This window comes from Rhinopithecus bieti, unplaced genomic scaffold (assembly GCF_001698545.2).
Source record: "Rhinopithecus bieti isolate Rb0 unplaced genomic scaffold, ASM169854v2 scaffold_31527, whole genome shotgun sequence".
Taxonomy (NCBI): Eukaryota; Metazoa; Chordata; class Mammalia; order Primates; family Cercopithecidae; genus Rhinopithecus; species Rhinopithecus bieti.
In genome coordinates this window covers 1,858,669-1,879,462 of record NW_016813959.1, presented here as the reverse complement: position 1 = coordinate 1,879,462, position 20,794 = coordinate 1,858,669, and the positions used below count along the sequence as shown (strand labels likewise).

The 20,794-nt window shown below is 49.6% G+C and overlaps 1 protein-coding gene across 1 annotated transcript in view; it reads right to left on the bottom strand.

The window, feature by feature from the left end:
- GAS7 (growth arrest specific 7) overlaps positions 1–20,527 on the bottom strand; it is a 304,840-nt gene extending 284,313 nt beyond the window's left edge. The window contains exon 1 of the mRNA XM_017849222.1: positions 20,147–20,527. Coding sequence (XP_017704711.1) covers positions 20,147–20,329 — 183 coding nt within the window. The 5' untranslated portion in view covers positions 20,330–20,527. The remainder of the gene's footprint in view (positions 1–20,146) is intronic.
- Positions 20,528–20,794: the final 267 nt, after the last annotated feature.

The window sequence follows — 20,794 nt, the reverse complement described above, 5'->3', positions numbered from 1 at the left end:
ATTCTCCTGCCTCAGCCTCCCAAGCAGCTGGGACTACAGGCGCCCGCCAACTCGCCCGGCTAGTTTTTTGTATTTTTTAGTAGAGACGGGGTGCCTATGCCTGGTTGTACCACGATGCTAAAGGCTTAAAGATCAGAGACCAAATCCTTGACCTCAAGGAATCCACGATGTAGTGGGGGCAACAAAAATTCCAACCTAGTAGTGTTAAGGGGTCTAGAATAAGAATGGGGGTGGCGGGGCGGGGGGCGGCAGAGCACAGTGGCTCACATCTGTAATCCCAACACTTTGGGAGGCTGAGGCGGGCGGATCACGAGGTCAGGAGATCAGGACCATCCTGGCTAACACAGTGAAACCCCCGTCTCTACTAAAATACAAAAAATTAGCCAGGCGTGATGGTGCGTGCCTGTAATCCCAATTACTGGGGAGGCTGAGGCTGGGGAATCGCTTGGACCCAGGAGGCGGAGACTGCAGTGAGCCAAGATAGCGCCACTGCACTCCAGCCTGGGTGACAGAGCGAGATTCCACCTCGAAAAAAAAAAGAAGAAGAAGAATAGAATAGAATAGAAGGGGGATATATCTCAGTAGAGCTGTCAAACAGAAAGAAAAGGGAGTAAGGGTAAAAAAGAGGATGGCGGAGGAAGGTGACTTCGAGGAACAGGAACAGCATGCACAGGGCACAGAAGCACAAGAAAGCATAGCTGCACCCAAGAATCAGGTAGTTCCATGTGGTTCTGATAACATTATGCATGTGAATAAACAGCTACAATGCAGCTCGGGAGGTAGGCAGAGGTTGGGTCATGAAGGGCTTGTAAACAAGGCTAAGGCATGTTATACTGTAAAGGCAACAAAGAACCCATGAAAAATTTTAAACAGCAGGGTTCCGTGATCAAACTGGCTACAAAAATCACTGCACCATCACTTTGGAGGATATGAGATAGGAATTTGGCAGGACTTGTTTTACAAGACACAGGTCACAAAGACCCCGCTGATCAAATAGGATCCAGTAAAGGAGCCGGCCAAAATCCACCAAAACCAAGATGGCAGCCAGAGCTACCGCTGGTCGTCCTCATTACAGGGTAATTATAACGCACTGGCATGCTAAATGACACTCCCACCAGCGCCAGGACGGTTTACAAATGCCACGGCAATGTCCGAAAGTTACCCTATATGGTCTGAAGGGGTAAGGAACCCTCAGTTCCCAGAACTCCCTGCCCGTTTTCCAGAAATCTTATGAATACTCTCCTCCTTGTTTAGTATATAATCAAGAAATAACAATAACAATAGTTAGTCAAGCAGCCCATGCTGCTACCTATGTGGTAGCCATCCTTTTATTCCCTTACTTTTGGTGCGTGTGATGGAGTTTCACTTTTGTCACCCAGGCTTGAGTGCAATGGCACGATCTTGACTCACTGCAACCTTCCACCTCCCGGGTTCAAGCGATTCTCCTGCCTCAGCCTCCCGAGTAGCTGGGATTACAGGCGCCTGCCACCATGCCCGGCTAATTTTTGTGTATTTAGTAGAGATGGGGTTTCACCATGTTGGCCAGGCTGATCTCGAACTCCTGACCTCAGGTGATCCACTCGCCTCGGCCTCCCAAACTGCTGGGATTACAGGCGTGAGCCACCGCGCCCAGCCTTATTCCCTTACTTTTTAATAAACTTGCTTTTACTTTACTCTGTCAGCTAACTCTTGAATTATTTCCTGTGTGAAGCCAAGAAACCACGTGGCCTCCCAGGCTCAGCCCCAATTTTGGGGTTCACCCGGTGACAGATGGACATCACTAGGGGATAAAACAGACAGCCACTCCTGTTAGGGCGCACAGCAGAAATCCAGACTAAGTCTCTGACAGCAAGGACCTGACACTTCCATCTAGGTGCCGCAGGAGGCACTGGCTTTGTGGCACCACCACCATCTGCAGTGTAGAGCCCTACAACACCGGCCCAGGATTAGATTCTGAGCTCCACAGCAACAGTTTAAAAAGAGATTTTCCATCCAGCCCCTTGAAACAAACCTTTCCTTTGCCCCAGGAACAGGAAAAAAGACAGAAACGAATGCTTGAGTCCTTCAGCAGCCTCTTGAGTTTCAACTCTCCCAATAATAGTCTTTTCCTCATTACAAAAAGAGTCTCTTCTGGGAGTGCCCAGGCAGCCAGAGGCCCATCAAACCCAGGTAAGAAGCAATTAAGACTAATTAGCCCAGCCTGAGCAGCAGCAACCATTATCTAGCAGTTTCAAATAAACTAGCAATGGCCAGACGCTGCAGCTTCCCTTGCTTTTTCACTTGTGGGACCTAGGACCTGAAAACCCCCGGGAAAATGCTATACCATCTTGTATGCAACTCCCCAAGTGTTATCCCAATACCAGCCACATCCCATGGGAACTTGTTGGAGATGCAGAATCTGAGGCCCCACCCCAGACCTACTGAATCCAAATCTGCATTTCATAAGACTCACAAGTGATCTGTGCCTCAACCACAATGCTGCACCAGACAGTCTTGCAGTATGACCTCAGAGGGGCCTTTGGAAAACGATCGCTCTACGTCCCCAACACCATCCATCCTGTGTGCCCCCGGTGAAATTCCAGTTAAAAGGCGGCGGTCGGCATCCAACTCTGATCACCAGAGTATATAGGAAGGTAACCTCCACTTACAGAGGGTGTGTGTACAAGGTGCCAAAGCTCTTCTACCAGGTTCTCCTGATACTCAGAGGAGCCTGGAAGACTTAGAAAAATTCCGCAAGTTGCCTGGGCTCTCACACGGGTAGCAGGGACTGAGCTGGGATTTGTACCCAGACCTGCCACCCTCTTGCCAAGCACTCTGCTGCCCCCACCTCCCAGGGGTTTCTGCCTGACCCTTGAACGTTGTTGTCTAAGCTGTCCATACCCGGAGTAGCTGCAGGGCTCACATTCCAGTTCACAAACCAAACCACACAAAACAACCAGTTATCCCCTTGGAACTGATAAACTGTCTCAAGATGTGGAGACCATGTCCCCATTGCATATGTTTTTCCTCACACTGTTGGCATCTGGCAGGACCATCCCAGGCTGCCTCTCTGTTGTCCTGGTTCATACTGCAGTCCAGACCCTGCCCCCTAGCCTTTCCACCGGCTGAATCCTGCACTTCCTCCTTAGCCAGGCTTCTGGCACTGGCCCCAGGAAAGCCTCCCTGAGGCCCACCTCCACCTCGTGATCAAGGAAACCCCTCTGGTCAAAGGAACACCAGCCACCATATCGCTGTCCTCGGATTAAATATACTCACAGAGGTCTAATTCCAAAACCTATGTTCTTTCCATGACCCTGCGTAGCCTCATATAATCCACTTTAAAAAAGAAAGAATGAAAGTAAACTAAATCCAATCTAATTCCAGGATTTAACATGTCTTGCAGACAAACGCAGAAACCCCTAAGGGTATTCAAACACCTTGCTACTCAAATTGTGGCCAGGAGACTGGAGGCAGTGGCATCACCTGGGAGCTGGTGGGAAATGCAGAATCCCAGTGTAGTGTAATATGAAATATATTTGGTCCTTGTCCTCAGGTCCTGCCACAGAGCTCCTCAAACCCTTGGAATTTCCTGATAGGAATGTCTTTTGTTATTCAAAATGAGCCCATTTGATCACACTTCAGTTGATGCTAATACTACGGTGACTTAGGGTAGGGGCCCTCAGATAGCCTAGGTGGGGGCTGGTCACCAGGAACCACAAGTTATTAGAGGATTAGAGGGTTGGGATTTTTGAGCCCCACCTGCTGACCTCTAGGAAAAGGGGGGCCCTGGGAGGCTGGAGATCAAGCTCTATAAAAACTCTTTTTTTTTTTGAGACGGAGTCTCGCTGTATCTCACCCAGACTGGAGTGCAGTGGTGTGATCTCTGCTCACTGCAACCTCCAAGTGATTCTCCTGTCTCAGCCTCCTGGGTAGCTGAGACTACAGGCGCACACCACCACACCCGGCTCATTTTTGTATGTTTAGTAGAGACAGGGTTTTACCACGTTGGCCAGGCTGGTCTCGAACTCCTAACCTCAGGTAATCTACCTGCCTCGGCCTCCCAAAGTACTGGGATTACAGGCGTGAGCCACCGTGCCAAGCCTATAAAAACAAGATCTGATGAGCTTCTGGGATGCTGAACACATGGAGGTGCTAGGAGAGTCAAGAGAGGGCATGGAAGCTGCACACGCCCTACCCCCATATGCCCTGGCATTAAACAGGCAGCCCCCAGCATTCAACTATGATCACCGAGCATGCAGAAATATGAACTCCACTTACGGAGTGTGTACAAGGTGCCAAGCTCTTCTCCCAGGTTCTCCTGGCCCTCAGAGCAGTCCTGGGAAACTGAGAAAAATTCTTCAGCTTGCAGAATGTATCCCCTTCCTCTGGCCGTTCACCTGTATCCTTTATAACAAACCAGTAAACGTGTTTCCCCAAGTTCTGTGAGCCATCCTAGGAAACCGATCAAACCCAAGTAGGGGGCAATGGGAACCCCAATTTATAGCCGGTCAATCAGAAATATAAGTGACACTACTTGACATATGAAGTGGGGGCAGTCTTGTGGGACTACACTCTTAGCCTGGAGGATTTGACTCCAACACCAGGTAGACGATATTACAACCCAATAGAAATATAAGAGGCCCAGCTGGTGTCCACTGAAGAACCGCCTGGTGTGTGGGAAAACACTCACCACCCCCAATCTAGTCACAGAAGTGTCTAGTGCTGTGTGAGTGTGGAGAAACAGTGTGGAGTATGAGCAGAAAGTTTGTTTTTTTTCTTCCAGATTCAGGTTTCCACCTCAGACCTACTAAATCAGAGTCTGCATTTTAACAAGAGCCTCGAGTGATATGCACACCCATCCGTGTTAGAGAAGCACAGATCTCACACCATGCATAGTGATATTCTACAGCTAGGCTCTGATGTCCCTACACCAGAAGCCAGGCCCCAAGTATTCAAAGCCTTATTTATTTATTTATTTATTTATTTATTTATTGAGTCTCACTCTGTTGCCTAGGCTGGAGTGCAGCGGTGTGATCTCAGCAGCTCACTGCAACCTCTGCCTCCCGAGTTCAAGGAATTCGCCTCCCTCAGCCTCCTGAGTAGCTGGGATTACAGGCACATGCAACCAAGCCGGGCTAATTTTTTTTTGTATTTTTAGTAGGGACAGGGTTTCACCACATTAGCCAGGCTGGTCTCGAACTCTTGACCTCAGGTAATCCACCCACCTTAGCCTCCCAAAGTGTGGGATTACAGGCATGAGCCACCGTGCCCGGCCCAAAGCCTTCTTTATAATATGAAAATATTAGACTGAGCTGGCCACAGTGGCTTATGCCTATAATCCCAACACTTTGAGAGGCCGAGGTAGGAGGACGGCTTGAGCCCAGGAGTTTGAGGCCAGCCTGGGCAACATAGCAAGACTCTGTCTCTCCAAAAAAATAACTGAGCTAGGCATGGTGGTGTGCCTCTGTGGTCCCAGCTACTCAGGAGGCTGAGGTAGAAGGATGGCTTGAGCCTGGGGGGTGGAGATTATCCCACTGCACTCCGGCCTGGGGGAACAGAGCAAGACACTACCTCAAACAAAACAAAAAACAAAGAATATATTAGACCAAACTCCAGATAAGATTTTGTTTTGTGCACGTCCTTGATTACCAACTCCCACTTAACATGGCTGTATTGTCACTCCATGCACAACAAATGTTTGTAGCTATTTATCAATAAAACACTTGCTAAATGAGAGCAGCAGACAAACTAAATAACTCAAAGTTAAGCTTTCTTATTTCTATTCCTAATTATATAAAAAATTTTTAAAAATGGCTCAATGACACTCTTCCATGATCCACTGCTAAAATAAGGATCTTCTCTCATGATTGAATTAGGACGAGGACTCATTTCTGTGGAATTTTTAAGATAGCATCTCTCAAGAATTTTCACAACTTAATTAGTTTTTTGTTGACTAACCCTAGAGTCCTCTGTGCATTTGACAAGCAAATGAGGAGGGAGGAGGAATTGAGGCATCTGAGAAAAAATGAAGAATCTTAAATGTCTGGATGGTTTCAATAGAAAACGTTAAGCGTGAACCTGAAGTCTCCTTAAAGAGGTCACTGTTTGGACGAACGGAGGCAAGATGGTGCACTTCCGGGTTCTTCTTCACCAACTTTTCCCGCGCGCGCGCGCGAAAATGTAGCCGGCGCCCGGGAAGGTGCAGACCAACCGGGCATGCGCCAGGTGACGTCAATCCGAACAGACCAAGATTTACCTGGTCGCACCTGCGGAACGCCCCCCGACACGCCTGTGCCCCGCCTATTGCCCTCCCACTCCTAGAAAAGCCGCTCCGGACGGACGCCACGCGCGGCCTTCCTTAGTCCTCCACTCCTGTCGGGATGTCGGGACTGCAGGAACTCCGTCCGAGAGCCCCACCGGGGGACTCTCTCGGCCTTCTTTGCCGGAGGCGGACAGACCTCTTCCCCACACCTTAGGTGACCAAAATAAACTTGCAGTTTTGCTCCTACACTTGCCTACTCGCTGGTTCTTTTGTGCCCGCTCTGGTGGTCTTAGAAAAACAAATCAGTCACCTGCCCAAGTCACCCTGGAGGGGACAACACATTCCCAAGGGCTCCCTGTTGAAGAACCACCAATCTCAGCTCCAGGCTTTAACTGCATCTGCTGAGCCCTGAAGAAAGCATGCTTGGCCAGGCGTGGTGGCTCACGTCTGTAATCCCAGCACTTTGGGAGGCCGAGGCACGTGGATCACAAGGTCAGGAGATCGAGGCCATCCTAGCTAACACGGTGAAACCCCGTCTCTACTAAAAAAAAAAAAAAAAAAAAAAAAAAAATTAGCCGGGCGTGGTGGCAGGCGCCTGTAGTCCCAGCTACTTGGGAGGCTGAGGCAGGAGAATGGCGTGAACCCGGGAGACGCGGCTTGCAGTGAACCGAGATCGCGCCACTGCACTCCAGCCTAGGTGACACAGCGAGATTCTGTCTCAAAAAAAAAAAAAAAGCACACTTATAGTAATTGCTCAAATAGAAAAATGTATTTCTGTTGAACCCAAGGTTGTGACAGATGTACTAACCACACACAAACACACACAAAACACAAGGAATCTGGGATTCGAAAGTGACCACATTTTGCAGGGCATGTTGGCTCATGCCTGTCATCCCAGCACTTTGGGAGGCCAAGGTGGGCGGATCACAAGGTCAAGAGATTGAGACCACTTTGACCAACATGGTGAAACCCTGTCTCTACTAAAAATACAAAAATTAGCCGGTCGTGGTGGCATGTGCCTGTAGTCCCAGCTACTCAGAAGGCTGAGGCAGGAGAATCGCTTGAATCCGGGAGGCAGAGGTTGCAATGAGCCAAGATTGTGCCACTGCACTCCAGCCTGGCAACAGAGCGAGACTCCATCTAAAAAAAGAAAGAAGGAAGGAAGGGAGGGATTGAGGGAGGGAGGCAGGGAAGAAAGAGAGAGAGAGAGGAAGGAAGGGAGGGAGGGAGGGAGGGAGGGAATAAATGACCACATTTGTTCAAAAAATATAGACCAAGTATCTACTAGTGTGCCCAGCAGTGTACAAGATGCTAGGATAGCTTGTGAGAGGGAGGAAGCCAATTTGAAAGAGTAGCCATGGCTCTCAGGAGCTAAGAGCAACTGCTAAAGTGTGCACTGTGGACGCTTCGCAGAATCTCTTAGAAACTTGTCAGACATGCAGGACCGCAGGCCCCATCCCAGGCCTCCTGAGTCAGAATTTGTATCCAACAAGATCCAGGGAATTCATTTTAAGAAACCACTTTGGGCCAGGAACGGTGGCTCATGCCTGTAATCCCAGCACTTTGGGAGGCCAAGGCAGGTGGATCACTTGAGGTCAGGGGTTCGAGACCAGCCTGGCCAACATGGTGAAACCCCATCTCTACTAAAAATACAAAATTAGCTGGGTGTGGTGGTGTTCCTGTAATCCCAGCTACTCAGGAGGCTGAGGCAGGAGAATCACTTGAACCCAGGAGGCAGAGATTACAGTGAGCCAGGACTGTGCCACTGCACTCCAGCCTGAGTGACACAGCAGGATCCCCCCCGCTCCCAAAAAAGCAAAAAACCAGAAACCACTTTTCTCTAGCAGCACTGAATTCAGTTTGAGAAGCACTGCTCTAAGTGTGATGATAAAATGCTGAAACTGAAACAGACGGGAACTGGGGTGTCCCCATGAGTGGTCACCCACGTGGTGGTCAACAGGGCCATCTGCATAGATTCAGCTTGCTCCTTTTCTCCTTCCAAGCACATGGCAGGATTGTATTTTCTCACTGTCTTAAAGTTAGGTGTGGCTGTGCTTTAGACAACAAAATACCAGCAGAAGTGTCATGTGTCATTCCCGGGCAAAAGCTTTAAGAACCATGTGCTGTTTGGCCGGGCGCAGTGGCTCAAGCCTGTAATCCCAGCATTTTGGGAGGCTGAGACGGGCGGATCACGAGGTCAGAAGATCGAGACCATCCTGGCTAACACGGTGAAACCCCGTCTCTACTAAAAAATACAAAAAACCAGCTGGGCGAGGTGGCAGGCGCCTGTAGTCCCAGCTACATGGGAGGCTGAGGCAGGAGAATGGCATAAACCTGGGAGGCAGAACTTGCAGTGAGCTGAGATCCGGCCACTGCACTTCAGCCCGGGCGACAGAGCAAGACTTCGTCTCAAAAGAAAAAAAAAAAAAGAACAAAAAAAGAACCATGTGCTGTTTAACACAGTCCCTGAGGATTTCAGATACTGGTTGCCACATCATCCTGGGTCCTGGAGGTCTTGCGGCTTCAAACCAACTCACAATAGACTTACAACATGAGCAAAAACAAACCCATGTTGCTTTACCACTGAGATTGTTACGGTGGCATATCGTAACCCATCCTGACCCACACAGCACACATACCCACAATGCTACCTTTTTCAGAATATTTCTGTTACTCCTCATCCACTGTTCAAATTCATCATTACTTTAAGATAGGACCTCTTTCTTAGCCCTGAACAGCATTACTTAACTCAGTTACTCTCTTTGCTCATCAAACTTCACTCCAGAGTCATCTGATGCTTTCCTTTCCACAGATTTCCTCATGTGTTTATGCTTTTATCTTTTTGTACTGTACGCTTTTTGGTAAGCTGCCTTAAATCCTATTTGCCACAAGGTGACAGACAGACAGTCACATGAACAGACACACTAGACTTGGCTTTGAATGAATTTTGGCTGTTTCCAAAAAACAAAATCAAATCCACACCTCAAAAGACAAAGATTTGCTGTTACTGAGGATATTTATAAGAATGTGGCCCCGGGCCAGCATGTATTCCTTCTACCTGTTCTTCCCACAAAAGGATACTTACAAAATGTTCGGTACACACCGTTCCTACTTCCGAAAAGCAATTCATTTCTGGACACATCATCTCTTTTTGCCTCACTGTGAGGAGAAATGTGAACTACGCTAGCTCCACAAAGACACTGAGCATCATTAACCAACATTTTTATTTTTAAAATTCAGTTTCATCTCAGCACTCAGGGAGGCCGAGGCAGGTGGATCAGGAGTTTGAGACCTGCCTGGCCAACATGGTGAAACCCCGTCTCCACTAAAAATACAAAAATTACCTGGGCATGGTGGTGGGCACCTGTAATCCCAGCTGTTTGGGAGGCTGAGACAGGGGAATCACTTGAACCCAGGAGGCGGAGGCTGCAGTGAGCCAAGATCGCACCACTGCAGTCCAGAATGGGCGACAGAGCGAGACTCCGTCTCAAAAAAAATAATAAAATAAAATAAAATAAATCATTTCAATATAGTTATTGAACACCTCCCGCACGTTCTGACCTTGTGCTAAGCACAGGTAAACCTGATTTTAACTAGTTCCTTCTGGTGTACATTGAGGTTGTCGTTCATCTTGTGCTATCAGAGGCTGTGATACAACACAGGCTGATGTTTACAGCTTGCCTGATATATCAGATGCTCCCTGAGTCGAAACTTCTAGAAGTGGAATTGCTGGGACAGAGAACATGCACTTATTAACGTTTTGGAGGTATAGTGCCAAATGGCCCTTCAGGAAGCTCAGCACCATTTCCTTACACCCTGCCAATACCTTTTTTTTTTTTTTTACATGTTTCTGTCTTTAAGCTATTTTTTATTAAATTTGCAATTATGTGATCACTGGCGAGACTAAATAGTTGAGGACTTTTTATACGGTTTTTTGTGTGTGTGCATTCATTTGTTTGTTTTAAGAGACGGGGTCTCGCTCTTTGGCTCAGGCTAGAATGCAGCGGTGAAATCTCAGTTCACTGCAGCTTTGACCTCCTGGGCTTAAGCGATCCTCCCACCTCAGCCTCCTGAGTAGCTGGAACTATAGGCATGCGTCACCACACCAAGCTAATTCTTTTGTATTTGTAGAGATAAAATTTGGGTTTCTCCATGTTGCTGGTCTTGAACTCCTGGGCTCAAGCAATTCACCCGCCTTAACCTCCCTTAACCTGTGCTGGGATTACAGGCATGAGCCACCATGCCCAGCCTGTATATGTTTTATTATGAAGTGTCTATCCAAGGTCTTTGCCCGTTCTTATACTGATGTGTTCCTCTTTGTTTTGGGTTTGTTTTTTTTTTTAATTTATAAAAGCACTTTCTACATTAAGGAACTTTTTCCAAATATGTCTTTGCCTTTTACCTCCTTTTTTTCAGGAAGAGATCTCTAGTGGCAGAATAAAGGATGGAGAGATGGGGAAAATACAAAAGGGAAAAAGTGCATCACAAGTGACCTGCAAGAAGTGAGACCCCCTGAGGCTCCCGTACTCCTTCCAATCAACACACCAGGAAGACCTGCTGACATTATCTGCAAAATACATTCCAAATCCACCCACCTCTCACCATCTCCACTTCCACCACCCTGCTCTGAGCTTCCCAACTGGTCTCCTTGCTTCCCCTCCCTGCTCTCTTCAAATCCATTCTCCACCCTACAATCTAGAAGAGCTTTCCAGAATGCATCCGAACATGCCACCCACTTTAATCAAACCAAAGGCTTTTCCACTGCATTTAGAAAATGACCCAACTTCCCAGGTTCTATCTCCTTCCCTGGCACACCCCTATGCCCTCTCCCCCTACATGCCACTCTCTAGCCATTCTGGAATATTCTGGCTCTCCCAGGTATAGCAAACATACTCCTCTACTCAGGGTTATGTGCATCTGCAGTCCCCCTCAACCTCAATTTTCCCCCAAATCGTCACAAGGCTGGCTGGGCACAGTGGCTCACGCCTATAATCCCAGCACTTTGGGAGGCCAAGGTGGGTGGATCACTTGAGGTCAGGAGTTGGAGACAAGCCTGGCCAACATGGCGAAACCCTATCTCTACTAAAAATACAAAAATTAGCCGGCTGTGGTGGCGTGGGCCTATAGTCCCAACTACTTGGGAGGATGAGGCATGAAAATCATTTGATTGCAGGAGGTGGAGGCTGCAGTGAGCCGAAACCACACCACTGCACTCCTGCCTGGGCAACAAAGCAAGACTCTGTCTTCCCCTCCTCAAAAAAAAAAAAGTTGGAAACAAACCAAAAGAAGAATAATACTTCACAGCCCATGAAAATTATAACAAATTCAAATTTCAGTCCATAAATAAAGTTTTATTGGAACACAGGCATGCCCACTGGCTTTCAGATTATCTCTGGCTGCTTTTGCACTACAGCAGCAGAGCAGATTAGCTGTGACAGAGACCATATGGGATGCTCTCACCGCTTCTCACTGCCTCTGGTGCACTACAGATCACACCGAGGCAGCCATAACTCAATTTTGCCTCATGGTCCACAAAGCCTAAAATGTTTCCTGGCCTTTTACAGAAAAGATTTGCCAGTGCAAGTTAAGGAGAAGGCTTTAAGAAATGTTTCTAAAGGAGAAGGGACAAGACTTGCTAACCTATTAAAAAGGAGAGGAAAGGTAAGGGGAGGGGTATCAGGGGACTTAGTGGACAGATGGTGGTGACATTCACTGAAGTTTAGAGCAGGGGTGTCCAATCTCTTGGCTTCCCAGGGCCACACTGGAAGAAGAAAAATTGTATTGGACCTCACATAAAATACACCAACGCTAACTATAGCTGATGAGCTAAAAAATATGTATCTCACACACACACACACAAAAAACCTCATGTTTTAAGAAAGTTTACAAACTTAAGTCCAGGCATGATGGCTCACACCTGTAATCTCAGCACTTTGGGAGGCTGAGGCAGGTGGATCACCTGAGGTGGGGAGTTCAAGACCAGCCTGACCAACATGGAGAAATCTCATCTCTACTAAAAATACAAAATTAGTCGGGGTGTGGTGGCGCATGCCTGTAATCCCAGCTACCCAGGAGGCTGAGGTAGGAGGATTGCTTGAACCCAGGAGGCAGAGGTTGCAGTGAGCTGAGATCACACCACTGTACTTCAGCCTGGGCAACGGGAGCGAAACTCTGCCTCAAAAACAAAATAGAAAGTTTACAAATGTGTGTTGGGCTGCACTCAAAGGCCATCCTGGGCCACATGTTCCACAAGCTTGGTTTAGAGGTTGGGAATAGAAGGCCGTGAAGAGGCTGGGCAGGGTGGCTTGTGCCTGTAATCTTAGCACTTTGGGAGGCCAAGGCGGGAGGATCACTTGAGCCCAAGAGTTTGAGAAACACGGTGAAACCCTGTCTCTACAAAAAATATAAAATCAGCCAGGCGTGGTGGCAGGTGTCTATAGTCCAAGCTACTTGGAGGATGGTTTGAGTCCAGAAGGTCACGGCAGCAGTGAGCCATGATCACGCCACTGTACTACAGCCTGGGCAACGGCGCAAGACCCTGTCTCAAAAAAAAAAAAAAAAAAAAAAAAAAAAAAAAAAAAAAAAAAAAAAAAAAAAAAAAAAAAAAAAAAAAGAAAGCAGTAAAGAGAGAAGAGAGGGCCGGACACAGTGGCTCACACTTGTAATCCCAGCACTTTGGGAGGCTGAGGTGGGCAAATGAGGAAGTCAGGAGTTCAAGACCAGCCTGGCCAACCTGGTGTAACCCTGTCTCTACTAAAAATACAAAAATTAGCCAGGCATGGTGGTGTAAACCTGTAAACCCAGCTTCTCGGGAGGCTGAGGCAGGAAAATCACTTGAACCCAGGAGGCGGAGGTTGCAGTGAGCCGAGATCGCGCCATTACACTCCAGCCTGGGCAANGGGCAGGGTGGCTTGTGCCTGTAATCTTAGCACTTTGGGAGGCCAAGGCGGGAGGATCACTTGAGCCCAAGAGTTTGAGAAACACGGTGAAACCCTGTCTCTACAAAAAATATAAAAATCAGCCAGGCGTGGTGGCAGGTGTCTATAGTCCAAGCTACTTGGAGGATGGTTTGAGTCCAGAAGGTCACGGCAGCAGTGAGCCATGATCACGCCACTGTACTACAGCCTGGGCAACGGCGCAAGACCCTGTCTCAAAAAAAAAAAAAAAAAAAAAAAAAAAAAAAAAGAAAGCAGTAAAGAGAGAAGAGAGGGCCGGACACAGTGGCTCACACTTGTAATCCCAGCACTTTGGGAGGCTGAGGTGGGCAAATGAGGAAGTCAGGAGTTCAAGACCAGCCTGGCCAACCTGGTGTAACCCTGTCTCTACTAAAATACAAAATTAGCCAGGCATGGTGGTGTAAACCTGTAAACCCAGCTTCTCGGGAGGCTGAGGCAGGAAAATCACTTGAACCCAGGAGGCGGAGGTTGCAGTGAGCCGAGATCGCGCCATTACACTCCAGCCTGGGCAACAGAGCAAGACTCCATCTTAACAAAAAAAAAAAAGAAAGAAAGAAGAGAAAGGAGAGAGATGATGAGTTTAATTTTGACATGTGAAATTTGAGTACATAGGGGTTGAATCTGAATACCAGCTCTGAGCTCAAGAAGAGGAGTAGGCGAAGAACTAGGAAGTTAAACTAAAAACAAATTCTTAGAGATGGTAGAGAAGACAGTAAACGTGAAGAAAGGAGGTGGGTGGGTCCTCTTAAGAGTCCTCAACAACTTCTCACAGTTCACATACTTACTGCAACTAAACTTTCACAATGTCACAACGTGTTCTGGTCAGCCAAGGAAAAGTCAGAGAGATCTGCCAGCCACCACTTCTTCTCGCCATAGGCATAAACACCACCCCAGAAGCCTTGCCATTGCAGGGAGAGAGAGAAATATACTAATTTTGCACTTAAGTACAGAGGAATTCATCCCGACATTTTGTTAGAAAGTCTATCATGTGTCGCCCTGCTGCTGTGAGTAGTAAGACAGCACACCACAAAAACAATGTTCCCTGGGCTGGCCTGATAATAGTCAAAATACCTTATGTGTACACAAGGCTTCCTGGTTTACAAAAAACATTTTCTTCCACTAGCAAAGTGGGGATCCATATCCATGTTCACAGATGAGGTCTACCACACCATCAGAAAAAAGCTGGGCTTTTGCAGGCTGAGAAGAGTACATGAAGGTCAGCCTCTCATTCATGTTTCTAGGTGGTAATAGACATCAGGGATCCACAGAGTGGTGAACAGATGTCAGGGATTCCTGCTGACTTGTTGCTAAGGGAACTTTTGTGAAAATGCCCTGAATCCACTCAATCCATAAGCCTTGTTCATTGCTTTAAAGTCCGGTAGGGTAGACACTGACCAGTCCAGCACACAAGTGTGACAAAGCGGGTGTCTCCTTCTGAGTTGAGGCTCACAGAGTGGTGGGCCAAAGGTCATTTTCCAACACCAGGAGCTACAAATACTGGCCACAGCCCCCATACCAAGGAGGATGATTTAGTGAAGATGTCAGAAAGCACGTTGGTCTTTTCAGTCACAATTACCCACTCCCCTGAGTCACAAGCCCTAATTCCACCTTTTGTGAACAGAGTCGATGACTGTCTGAAAAATACTAGCATGAGGGACAAGGTCACACTCATTTTGGGTGATTTTCATGTTGCAGACAGAAAGGAAAAGGCTCTGTATTAAAATCAATTTGTGTAATATAGCAAACATCTATTAGATGTCGGGGAGCTCAGATCCACTACGTCTATGAATCACCAGCACTGAACAGCCCTGGCCTAAAAAAAACTGGACTGGTATGTCAATGGCTTAGTGGACAGGCCCAGAGCCAAGCAAATCTGATTGCAAATTCCAGCTGCATCATTTATCGTGTGGCCTTTATAAAGAAACCTCTAGAGTCAAAAAAAAAAAAAAAAAAAAAAAACCTCCAAGGATTGCGATAGAGGTAGAACTGCCAAGTGGCTGCATTTTACCTCCCTCTTGGGGTTCTCTCTCTCATCAATCTGGCCTGGCACCACCTCCCCACTAATGGATCATCTGTCCCATGTGTGTTCTACCTAGCCTTCTGAGGGAGCTAGTCTGCAATATGGCCCTCGATGAACCACGCCTCCCTCGTAATCACACCTGTACCCACCTCCCTTCCAAATTGACTCTGGACGGATCCTGTGACTGCTTTCACAATAAAATGTGGCTGAAACAATATGCCAGTTCTGGGCCTAGGCCTTAAGAGGGCCTGGCAATGTATGCCTTTGCACCCTTAGAAGCCACCTACCACATAACAATCACCACCCTGCTGAAGAGAAAGGCCATGTGGAAAGGCCATGGAGAATAAAACACCACATGGAGAGAGGCGCCACATGGAAGAACATCAAGGTACCAGACAGACGAGTGAAGATGACATTTTGGAGGGTGCAGCCTAGTTGAGCCTCCAGGACTCTGCCCCAGCCACTATCTGATTGCAGCTACATGAGAGACACTGAGACAGACTAGCAGAAGAACCACCCAGCTGATCCCCGTCAATCCACAAAACCATGACAGATAATAATAAATCATTGCTTTGAAACACTAAATCTTGGAGTGGCTTGTTACACGGCAATAGATAAAACATCATTCCTTAATTATCCATAGCACAGCGCACTCTCTCCCACAGACACTCCTTATTAACTCCTGCAGTGCAACGGCATGAACCCAAAATGGTAGAGTGAAGGAAATCAAGTTTAAGGGTGACCCTCAGCAGTCATTCCAGTTTTGCTAGCAAACAGTGTCACATTCTGCTAGTACCCCAGAGGTCCAGATTATCCAGCCAGATCCTGGATACTAAGAACACCACCTAGTTCAAAGAAAGCTCTATTTTGTTCGTATTTCAATCCCATTGTCCCCTAGAATTATTTCCCAAAAGCTCTGGGAAGTTTTGTAGATGCCTTACAGCATCCTCCGGGTCCCTAATTTCTTCTCTCCATTCACACAAGAATTCCTGGACCCTGTTAGACCCTCCAACCACTGACCTGTCCAGCCACTGAGCTTTGTCCTGGTACCATGTCTTTCTCTCCAAATCTTCCCCAGGATGGAGATCTAGGCTTCTCTATCCACCTTCCCCAGGAGCTATTTCTCAGCCTCGATGTACCCCAGAAAGCTGGTGGAAATATTCCCACATGTGGGGTTCCCAAGTCTATGAAGGCAATCTCAGGCCTAGCTTGGAGCTGGCAGAACATGCTCCCACAGCTCTTATCTTTGGTCTCAGGTCTCTTCCTCTACCATGTCTCTCAAATGATGTTAAAAAGACTTCTCGGCCGGGCGCGGTAGCTCATGCCTGTAATCCCAGCACTTTGGGAGGCCGACACAGGCGGATCACGAGGTCAGGAGACTGAGACCATCCTGGCTAACACAGTGAAACCTCATCTCCACTCAAAATACAAAAAAATTAGCTGGGTGTGGTGGTGGGCACCTGTAGTCCCAGCTATTAGGGAGGCTGAGGCAGGAGAATGGCATGAACCTGGGAGGCAGAGCTTGCAGTGAGCCAAGATCACGCCACTGCACTCCAGCCTGGGCAACAGTGCAAGACTCTGTCTCAAAAAAAACAAAAAAAAAAGACTTCTCAATTCCTCTCCCTCGTCATAGCAGAGGAAACCCTCAGGAAAGATTTTCTAGTTGATTTTATCTAATAACTAGTTGTGGGCCTTGGCTGTAAGGCCTATTCCTTTTCTGGAGGTAGGTGTTTCCCTCTGCCCATCCTTTGAAGAGCTGCACCACCCCTGAATAGGAAGGACCCTTGTGGCCAGAGTCCTTGGGCCTACCAGAGACCTCTACACTTCCCTGTCTGTGCTGAGGTTTTCCTGGAAGCTGCTCTCTGGAAGCCAAGTATGTGCTATACCATTTCCTTGGAGTCTTGACCAAAGAGATTGCCCCAAAACCAAGACCTCCTCCAAGCTGGCCTCTTCCCATGGACTAGCTGGCCGCCGGGTCAGATCTGGTGACCCTCTTAGAGTTAGTTCCCAACTACCCTCCCCGTGTATGCTTCCTGAAAAGGCTGGGTCTCTCAGTTCCCCTTGCTTCATCTGAACAAGGAAGATCTCCTTGGGAAGTATCCAGTGTGCACACAGTTTTCAGTGCCTCACTCCCCTCTGCCAAGATGGGGTTTCCTGGTATCACTCTTTCCATCAGGGTGAAAGTTCCACTGTAGTAGGGAGCACATTAGAGATACCATGCTCAGCTGTGTACCCACAATCTCATCCCTCGCCCAGGAGGCTAGAACAGTCCATCTGTCTGTACTTGTTTCTCCAACAGCTGCCCTGGCCTTCTGAACTGCATGCCCCAAGCAAGCTCAGTGACAGCACATTGGCTGACATCTCATGAGGTTCACCACCTCTAGTATCTATGGGCCCCTATCTAGTCTCATGAGTCCAGATGCTGGCCAGTCTACCCACCAGCCTGGGCAACTCTGCATTCTCTGAGTCTGCCCTTGAGGGCTCACTCCATCCCAAGGGACTCTGCTTGCATATCCTCTATCTCTACCTAGCCTTCAGCCTTGAGGTCCAGCCACTGGGCTTGTCCTGGTACCATGTCTTTCTGCTGCTGTAGGAGGTTCCCAGATGCCACAATCCCCCCTATTGAAACTGCATCTGCTTTGGCCCTGAGAAGAGTCCCATCCAGTAGTTAGTCCACAAGACTCAGGCCCACTGTGGGAAGACCCGCAGCCGGCTCTGAGTAAAGCCAAACTTTGGGGTTAGCAGGGAAGATTCCCCAAGTTGCTCCTGGTTGCAGCTGTCCTCGTTTTAGCCCTAGAGGTTCAGCCTCCCCTTCACGGTGCTGTCACCAACATGCTGACCTCAAGGGCTGTGCTTGCCCCTCTTTCCCATGGATCCAGACCCTTCCCTCACATGCTGTTTAGCATAGTCGAGCCCAGGCTATCACATTTAAAAAAAGGCACAGGCACAGGGGTTATACTCAGCCATCTGAGCTGCTAACAAAACATGTGAGCATTATTCATTGGGGAGCTGACTTCACCTCTCTCATATTCAGCTTGCTTGTCTATAAAATGGGGAAGTACCTCACCCTTCACAGAGTTGTCGGGGAACTGGCGATAATGTGCACGTAGTGTGCTAAGCAGGTGCGCTGAAGTATTGCTCACGCAGATGGATGCTTTTGTTGCAAGTTACCAGTCCGGAATGGTCTGAGAGGCCCTGAGGCACCGGAGATCTCCTACCTTTGTATATGGCAGAGGATGGGACAGATACACCCAAGACTGTCCCGGCTGTTAATTCTGCCTGTCCCCTGGGCCTGGTCCATTGTCCTTTTCCCGGAAGAAAAGCAGCACTCTGCTCTTACTAGCACCTACCTAGCCTCACCCCTACACAAAACACAGCTGGCTCAGTCCAGCCAGGGATGCTCCTCACTGGACAGACATCCATCAGTCAAATTTCCACATCAGAATTTCCTGGAAAAGGGGGGCCACCCAAAGAACTCCCAAAATATGTATCTCTCCCAGGGCTTCAAGCTAGACACAAGGAGGCCCCTTGCTTCTCATGTAAGAAGCAGTGTGTTTGCTTTCTTTTATATCCAAATCTCAGGAAAGGGACTGGAAAAGCCAGAACAGGGCACACCTGAGCCTCTCCTACAAGCAGGGGATCTCTGGATTCTCCAGATACAGAACCAAGAGGGTTCCTGCAACATACTCTGCTGACAGCCCATGAAAGCTCATTCCAGCAGCCCCTAAACTTTGCTCAAATGCTACTGATCCCTTTAGAAGAGATTTTGTTGTTCTCCTCTGGACCTGAAAGCAACCTACTGTACTTTTATAAGGCCAGGCTCTTGCTGACAATGTTGCCACAGGGTTCATCCTCAGGCAGACTCACCCTGTAACCATTTCATTTCTTTCTTTCTTTTCCTCCCGATGAATTGTACTGAGCATTTTCAGTCAAAATTTGCTACTTTGTTCTCTGTGAAGTAGGTCAAGAGTTAAATTATAAATAAATTCAGCCTCCATGATTTCTTTGGGCAGTGTTTTACCAGAATGTTTAGGAATACTGACACAATTGAGGGTAACTGTTAGTCTTTACAAGAATCCTGGGGGGGCAGGCGGACTTCTAGTAAAGGGGATGTCCTGGAAGGTCACCCCACACACACACAAAGGACTTGAGAAACTTCGGGTCTCGCTCAGGCTGTGACTGTGAGCTCAGTGATTAGAGGACAGCCTGTCACATAGACAATAAACAGCCAGCGCCTTGCCTCAGCAGGTCCTGTGTAGCCCTCGGGCCAGGCCAGAACCCCAGGAACAAGCCTGAGTTCCTGAGCCTTACCCTGGGGAAGCCGGACCAGGGGAGCGGGCAGTGGCGGGGGGCTACAGTACCCCGGGATCAAGCCTGCTGAGGGGGCTCGGGCTGGTGGCCAGCAGGCTCGGCTCGGCTGACCAGCAAGTGGGTGGCCCCGAGGCGTCCAGGCAGCCTGACCCAAGGCAGCACGACCGTCCACGGGTCGTCAGGCTCTAGACTCCGGGGTGGAGACGCGAGGCTGAGGGACCGAGTCGGTGCCACTTTCTCGGACCCCTGATCCTCCATGCATCTTCCCAAGACCGCCAGACCCTTCACCGGCCCCTGCCACTGCCGGGAACGCGCCTGCCTGCTCCTGAACTCACACAGGCAACAAGTTCTCGCTTCCTCAGAGCCGCCACGGTGTGCTCCGCAGGCCCGGCGCAAGAGGGAAGCTCCCCGCGAGCCCGCGTTGCCCACGCCCCGAGGGGCGCCCGCTGCCGTCGCTGCCTCCCAAGAGCGTGGAGCTACAGGTCGCGCCGACAAGGGCTGCCCCCGGGGGCGTCCCTCCGACCGGGACGCTGCGGCATCCCCGGAACCGGCAACAGGTACGCGAGCGCACCGAGGACCGCAGCCCCGGCTCCTCCAGACCCGGCCCTCGCCCCTTACCTCCAGCAACTGCACGTAGCTCGCCGGGAACCAGCCACGGAGCCCGTCCTCCTTCTCGCCTTCCCACCAGCCGCCGTCCGGGACCTGCAGCAGCGTGATCAGCTCGCCCGCGGCGAAGCGCAGCCCCTGGCCGTGCCGCTCCCCAGAGAAGGGGTACAGGGTCCGGCAGCGAGCGCCGGACATGGCCTTGGCGCCCGGGTTCACAGAGCAGCCTGCATCCCCGCCGAGCCCCACGGGCTGGGCAGCGGCTCCGCGGGGTCCCAGGCGCCCGGCGCTCCGGGCTCCCGCGCTCTGGGCGCGCGCCGTCTCTGGGGTGCGCGGGGGTCCCCGGGCAGGCGGGGGACGCGCGCTCCGCGCAGGGAAGCGGAGACTCGTCGGCTTCGCAAAGCGAGCGGCGACGCCCCCGGGCCGGGCAGCTCGCGGATCCCAGCTCTGGGCTAGGGGGCGGGGCTCAGGGGGAGGAGACCCAGGCGCCGCGGGCTCCGGAGACAACTTCCCGGGAACGCGGAACGCGGGCTGCAGCCACCAGGGCCGGCCAGGGCCGGGGCCGCCCCGGCGCACGGAAATGCGCAGCTCCCCTGGGAGGTGGGACCCGGAGCATCCCCCGCGGCAGGACTCCGCGGCGCGGGAGGGAGCGGCTGGGATCTA